We start from the raw sequence: 7,834 nt of genomic DNA, 5'->3' as shown, positions 1-7,834 counted from the left end.
TCAGCATGGCAACAACTTAAAAAATAAATGTTTTCTAGGCCTTTTTGCCCCATTTTCATACTAAGTAACAACGCACTAAACAGTCAGTCAAACGCATCGCCTATTTTCAAACATATCCCTCTTTAAAAATCCTGACATATTTACTCTTACATGTTTACTACTCTGCCTAAACAAAATTAGACAGCATATCGGCATCATAGAATATAAACCTGAACCCTACACATTCTCATCTAGCTTAATTCAAACCTAATCAAATATAGCCACAAAATTCGACTACAGGAGGAGTAGAAACAAAACCCCCTGGACTTCGGCTCAATTTCACCGACTTACATTAGTCACTACAAAATTCACCATAATTACAATCACCACAAATCATTTACCAGTAATTTCAATTTCCACAAGACAAAGGGAAAAGCAGCAAGCACAAGGAAATTTGCAAGAACTTTGGTTTCATAAAATTAAGAAATAAATACCAAGAATTTTTTTATAGCTTTCATAAAATTACTCTAATGATTGTGGAAATGCCAAACAAATATAACAATATCAATCTCTCATGAACATGGAGTAATGTTGTGGTGACCATATATTTGAATAACCACACATCTAATGTTTGACCATTTGCTTCATTAAGGTTACCCAGAGAATGGTAATACGAGTGGAAATGGGAAGCTATTGCTGGACCAGCATCATCAGGATAAAGTTCGACCATTTGATTCATTAAGAGTACCCAGAAGTGTAACGATTCTTGGAAAACAGTGGTAAGAACTGAAGAATTAAAAAAAAAAAAAACTTCACTTTTTCAACAGCAGTGAAGTAGGTCCTATTTAATCATCATAATAGCACACTACTCTCGAGCCGCATATCCAACCTCTTCAACTCATCCTATCAAAACAGCAAGGTTACAAACAATTTGTTGTTGACACAAATTTACACACCAGCTGTAATAGTATAATCGACCCAAGAGCTTGAATCATCGAGGGGGGAAAAACTTTCAGGACAACGTTTTCTCAGCAATCAATCAGAAATGTTTAATCAAAACTGATATATTGCCTCTCCAAGTTTCTCCAGCATACACTTACAGCAATGACAATGTACTGAAAGCTTCTGATCCTTTGACCTAAAGGATGAACAGGACTGACATGAGAGTCAAACTAGAACTTTGCTCTCGTTTTGAATAATGCCATCAAGAATATATAAATTGAAAGAATTGAACCCATGTCATGAAACTCTGTATTTAGTCTGAGAATGGCTGCGAATCCATGCATAGGTGCACTAATTTTCGTTGATACTGCCCATAGTATTCACCAACAGCAATGACATCGTCATTCTGAGGATCTAACCCTGGCAAGTGTGGTACCTTACCATGGATGGAAGAATTTGATTCATCGTCAGGATTACCTAACTTCGAAACTAACTCTGCATGGATTTCACGGCAAGCGAGAATGAACATTGCAGCTGTGTCAGGTAGTTGTGCATCACGAAGTACTGCCAATGCCTCTTGCAGTGCACCGCCAGCAACATACAAAATCAGAGCCCTGCAATGAGCCATCACAAGCTCGAACTAAGTGATTGTAGCGAGGGAGAAGATGAAAAGAGAACAGAAAAGTGATCATACCTCCATATATTATGTTCATTGCGATGAACTTGTCCAGCCCACCTTTGCAACACCCTGCATGAACCCGACATTAAAGATAAGGCTCTAAGTCAATTATGACACAATTTGGTCAACATATTTCTCCACAAGAACGAGGAAAAAAAATAATAATAATGGAGCAACCTCCAAGACTGATTTATGGGTAGAAACAATCATCTCAAGATTGGTTAGCACATTATCATCGTTTTGCAGTAACTTGGTATGAAGCGATTGAAGCTGATCATTCAGCACACTATTGTCACAACCCCACATCTAGGCATTTATTTTGCAGTAAATGTGAACAGCAATGCATTTTTCACCTAAAACAACACCTTCTCAAACAAAGATTTGAGCTACATTTGGTCTGAAACAAATGAAATCCCATTAGCTTTAAGCTGTTTACTTTGTTTGCCTTCACAATATTTATTTAAAAAAATCCTACTTAACTTATTTGAACTGTGTGCAGCCAAATCAAACAAAGATCACGTTGTTGAAGCCACATCAATGCCATTTGACACATGAGCAGATGTTTAAAAAATGAGGATGAACTCTTCAACAGGATAAAACTTTAGGTATTGATCCCTAAGAAAACAAACTATAGGGACTGCTAACAAAATTGATGGAAACTGAGGACCAAAAATTCAATTTTCTTATATATTAGAAAAGGTTTTAAAATAGAGAATGAACACTTTAACAGGATAAAACCATCTGCACCAATCCATATAGAAACAAACTACAGGTATCAACAAAATTCATGGAAACTTTAGGAGACTAAACTCATTTTGCCCTTATATATGCAAAATAAGTTGGTTGGTATTTCTGCTAATAGACAACTACTAGGAGAATTGAGTTTTCAAAAATAAGCAGGATGGAACAAATTTGAGGACAGTAAGGCAACTCCAAATATTGCCTCAAACTGATACCTTTTAAGAGACGTCCAAACACATTGAAAATGACTGGCATTATAAAGAGGTAATTTTTGAATGCATTAAAAAAAGGGATTTGTCAATTACAAAAGATCAGCAAGCAAATAATCACACCATGTCATTAAGGTTCCTTAGATCGCCTATTTTTGTAATAAGCCTGGTGCAGCATGCCTCAGGAGAGTTAGAATTGATGCACAGAATGAATACCAGTCTACATGTACGATATGGATGTATTGCTAGCTGTATAGAGGTTGTATGATTAACTGCAAATTAGGGGCTCTAATGGGTAGAGTTTCACGTCTTGTCCTGAAAAATAAAAAATAAATAATAGGTTTGTGTAGGTCAAAATATGAAGATGACATTTCCCATAAATGGTTATCCTTTGATCTCTCATTTCACAGAATCTCCGACCTCACAAGTCAGGCACAAAAATGATTATTAGGCAAAAAGTGCGAAACAAAAGTGTAGCACACAAATTCTTCGAGAAATTAGACAGTGTGTATTATATTATATGCGTGATTCACTGATTTGATATCAAGTGGTGTGAGATTTATTTAATTATTTTTTATTCAGAAAGAGAATAAGAAGTTATGCAACAAATATAGTGTTGACAGTGAAACAAAAAATTAATTATGTTGATGAAAAAATCTCCTTTCTACAGTTCAAGAAAGAGCATGAACCTTGCATAATCAGATCCATTTAAGTGACTTGAAGCTAAGGTTGCAGCATCTGTCCAGCATCCAGCATCTTGTAACTACATTGAAATAAGGCATGGGATTATCAAGACAAATCAAGTATAATAAAATGATAATTTATTATTTTATCATTTGTAGTTTTGGAAAAAGCATAAGCGATACAACATCCTGGCACATTATATATACGGGCCATCCATATTAATAATAAAAAAGCTATGGAAAATGGTTATGCGTCTTAAGAATTATGGGCAAGGTTTATGGTGGGGGTGGGTAACCTGAGGTGTTGAGCCTAAATTACCATGAGCCTAATAAAGTTATTTCCTATGTGTTGGCAACTCAGTCTAATGGGCCATGGGCCTAAAAAACCCTAATCCCATGACAGATTTTATTCTGTAAACTTATTTCTATTTATGAGCTAGATTATGATTCTAATTTAATTGTATTTTGAATTATATTCTGGATCCCTAATACCTTGGCCAGATCCCTAGATCAGTGGCCTAATAACCTCTCTGGCTGAGGAGATTTGTATTTATTTAATCCTGTTAGCTCATTCGAATAATACAATTCAGAATCAAAGAGATTCTTTATGGTATTAGAGCAAAGATGATTAGGTTTGGCATAGGGTTCAACGATGAGGTGCAGAACAACCCTAGAGTTCCGATAGGGCACCTATTGGTACTGGTAGCAGAGGCGTCTAGTTCCACTAGTCACCAGAGCCAAACTGACTCCAACCCCACATCAATTACCATCCACCAGTTAAATGGTGAAAACTACATGCAATGATCCTCTAGTGTGCGACTATATATCATGGGAAAAAGGCAAGTATGGCTACCTGATTGGATTAATCCAGAAACCTACTAGGACCAATGAAAAATATGCTGCATGGGAAGCTGAAAACTCCATGGTGCAAGCTTGGCTAATCAATTCTATGACAACTGAAATTAGTGCTTACTTTACATTCTTCTAAACTGCTAAGGAAGTATGGGACACAGCAAGAGACATGTTCATTGGACTTAAAAACAAAGCTGCCATTTTGGAAATTGAGAGATTTTTCTATGATTTCAAGAAAGGTAATCTCTCTGTAACTTAGTACTACACTGACTTGGTTGTTCAATGGCAACAACTTAATATGTATGAGATGCTGCCCTATATGCAAAAATAAAAGAAGAAAAAAGGGGAAGAATTATGAGACTTGACTCCCTGCCACCTCTAAGGGAAGTATTCTTTACTGTGAGGAATGAAGAAAGCAGAAAGAAGCTCACTTCCACTGACTTAACAACAGAATCCAACCAGCCAAATGCTCTTGCATCAAAAGGAGCCTATCAAGATGACTCAAGACAAAACAAATGGTGTGATCACTGCAGAAAAAAAGAGCACATGAGGGAGACATGCTGGAAATTGCATGGCAAGCCCTTGAAAAAGGAAAGACAAGATGGTCGAGGCTATTCTGGAATTGTTGACAGCAAGAATGAACCAGAATTTAGTAGAGAAGAATTAGACTTACTCAGGAAGTTTCTAGAAAAACATGACTCAAGAGAGACCACCCTTGCAGCTGGGTATATTGCCCATATAGTTATTACTATTATGGCACTAAAACCTAACATACATCATTCAAGATTATGGATTGTGGATTTAGGGGCAACCGATCATATGACCGACAACCAACAGCTTTTGACTGACATTAGACCATGTCCTGTGAACATCTCTGTTAAAGTAGCAGATGGTAAAGCCTTCAAGTTGAAGGGCTTGGAACGGCATATATAACTCCTGAAATAATTCTATACAATGTGTTTTATACTCCTGGACTAAAATGCATGATAACTATGACTCAGAATCAAAACTGTGATGTTCACTTTTCTACAACTAAATGTGTTTTTCAGGATCTGAAGCAAGGGAAGACGATTGGCACAGCTAAGATACTTGAAGACCTCTACTGTTTAGAAGGATGCTGTCTCAAATAATGTGAAGTTGTCTTTAGTTTTTTCTGCTACTCTAGAAAATAAAGATGCATTGTTATGGCATTATAGACTAGAACATCCTAATTTCCGTTATATGTCAAAAATGTTTCCTCATCTTTTGAATAAGAATGATTTTTCTGTTACCTGTGAAGTTTGTCAATTTTCGAAACAAACCAAAGCCACCTACAAACCACACTCTCATCAATATTCAAAACCCTTTCAACTTATTCATAGTGATATTTGGGGACCTTCTCAAACACTCTCACTCACCCATGCAAAATGGTTTGTCACTTTTATCGATGACCACACACGCCTAACCTGGGTATTCCTAATGAAAGAAAAATCTGATCTACCTGCTATTTTCACCAAGTTTCACAAAATGATCCTAACACAATTTCAAACACCAATCCTCACCCTCCACCCTCCATAGTGACAATGGACATGAGTGCATGAGCTATACAACTCAAAACTACCTAAGAGACCAAGAAATCATCCATCAATCTTGTTGTGTTGATAATCCCCAACAAAATGGGACAGCCGAGCCCAAAAATAGGCACATCCTGGAAGTTACCCAATCACTCATGTTCACTCACAATGTTCCTAAACATTATTGGGGGGAAGCAATTCTTACTGCAATAGACTTGATAAACAGACTTCCTTCTAAGACCCTTAATTACCAAACCCCAATAAGCCTCCTCAATAAATCCTACCCTGCCAATTCCTTAACTCATGACCTTCCTTTTATTGTTTATATTCACCACAGACATGGGGGAAACTTGATCCTAGAGCTCTTAAATGTATCTTTTTAAGGCTCTCATCTACTCAAAAGGGTTACAAATGCTACTCCCCATCCTTGCAAAAATTCTTTGTTACAATGGATACTATGTTTATGGAAACCCAAGCCTTTCATCCCAGATCTCCCATTCAAGGGAGAAACTCAGTGAATGGGAGTTCCTAAACTTAGATAAACCTGACATAAACCACTTCATTACCCCAACACCTGAAACAAACATTTCAGCACCTGATAAAATTATTCCTGAACCTGCAACAGCCATCTCTAACCTCGAAACACATTCTGAACATACCTCCGGTCAACATGAAACCTCAAGGACCAAAACTGACACAGATTCCTCTCAACCTGAGACAAACTCATATGCTCCTACTCGTAGTATGGTGCCTAATGATGCAATACAGGCCGTGGCTGAAGAAGAATCTAATGCAGAAATTGATCAACCTGAGGAACAACATATACCAAACAATGGGGATCCTTCTAGTTCTGAGCAATGTCAAGAGTCAACTCAAAACTCCATATCCTGAAGACCTTAGGTGGCCAATTGCTCTAAAAAAAAGGATAAGACAGTGCACTCTACATCCTATCAGTCATTTTGTTTCTTACAATAGACTATCTCCATGTATGAAAGGTTTCGTCACCAGGATTGACAAAGAACAAATTCCATCCACTTTTAATGAAGCGGTTAAGGACCCTAGATGGAAGGCAGCTATCAATGAGGAACTAAAAGCTCTTGATAAAAATCAAACATGGAGAGTATTGAGCCTCCCCCTTGAGAAGAAAGCTGTGGGATGTAAGTGGGTCTTCATAATTAAATACAATCTCGATGGATCAATAAGCAAATTCAAGACAAGATTGGTGGCAAAAGGTTTTTCTCAGACAGAGGGGATTAACTATCAAGAACCATTTGCACTAGTGGCAAAATTGAATACTATAAGGATATTGTTGTCCTTTGCTACCAACCTTGATTGGCCAATCCATCAATTAGATGTAAAAAAACGCTTTTTTGAGTGGAGACCTTGAAGAAGAAGTGTACATGAAAGTACCCGAAGGACTTATAGAACATGGAGACTTAAAAAGGGCATGTCAATTGTATAAATCCCTCTATGGTCTCGATTAATCTCCAAGAGCCTGATTTGGAAGGTTCACCAAAGTTGTGAAGGAATCCAATTACATACAGTGTCAATCTGACCACACACTGTTTGTTAAACACTCAAGAGGAAAGGTATATGCTCTAATTGTATGTGTTGATAATATTGTTATAACAGGGGATGATACTGAGGAGATAACAAGGTTTAAAAGGAACCTTAGCAACTGCATTTGAAGTTAAAGACCTAGGAAGTATGAGGTACTTCCTTGGGATGGAAATCTCCAGTTCAAAAGAAGGCATTTTAGTCTCACAGAGAAAATACACACTATATTTACTCAAGGAAACTGGAATGATGGGAGCCAAGCCGTCACCAGTCCCTATGGATCCCTTTACAAACTTGGAATATAAAAAGGATGGTGTACTAGTTGATGGAGAAAGGTATTAGTGATTGGTCGGGAAGCTAATTTACCTATCACACACAAGCTAGACATAAGCTATACTGTGGGAGTATTCAATCAATTTTCATCGCAACCACAAGAACATCATATGGAGGCCACATATAGCATCTTGAAATACTTTAAAATGATACCTGGAAGAGAGGTCTTCTTCAAGAATGGAGAGTCAAGAAATATAATAGGGTATACAGATGTCGATCATGGAAGAACTTGAGTTGGTAGAAGATCAACACGAGGGTATTTTACCTTTGTATGGGATAATCTTGTAACATGGGGGAGTAAAAAAC

General features: G+C 37.2%; 1 protein-coding gene across 2 annotated transcripts in view; it reads right to left on the bottom strand.

The window, feature by feature from the left end:
- Nucleotides 1-686: 686 nt before the first annotated feature.
- The window catches only part of LOC114756441 (WD repeat-containing protein 11), a 38,233-nt gene continuing 31,085 nt past the window's right edge, over nucleotides 687-7,834 (bottom strand). For both annotated transcript variants that reach the window (XM_028945389.1, XM_028945390.1), the window contains exons 18-20: nucleotides 3,240-3,313; nucleotides 1,616-1,669; nucleotides 687-1,535 (exon numbers count right to left, since the gene is read on the bottom strand). In XM_028945389.1, coding sequence (XP_028801222.1) covers nucleotides 1,235-1,535; nucleotides 1,616-1,669; nucleotides 3,240-3,313 — 429 coding nt within the window. In that variant the 3' untranslated portion in view covers nucleotides 687-1,234. The remainder of the gene's footprint in view (nucleotides 1,536-1,615; nucleotides 1,670-3,239; nucleotides 3,314-7,834) is intronic.

The sequence above is a fragment of the Neltuma alba genome, unplaced genomic scaffold, assembly GCF_004799145.2.
Source record: "Neltuma alba isolate B1F8T4 unplaced genomic scaffold, ASM479914v2 tig00010411_pilon, whole genome shotgun sequence".
NCBI lineage: Eukaryota > Viridiplantae > Streptophyta > Magnoliopsida > Fabales > Fabaceae > Neltuma > Neltuma alba.
This window is presented reverse-complemented; position numbering and strand designations above follow the sequence as displayed.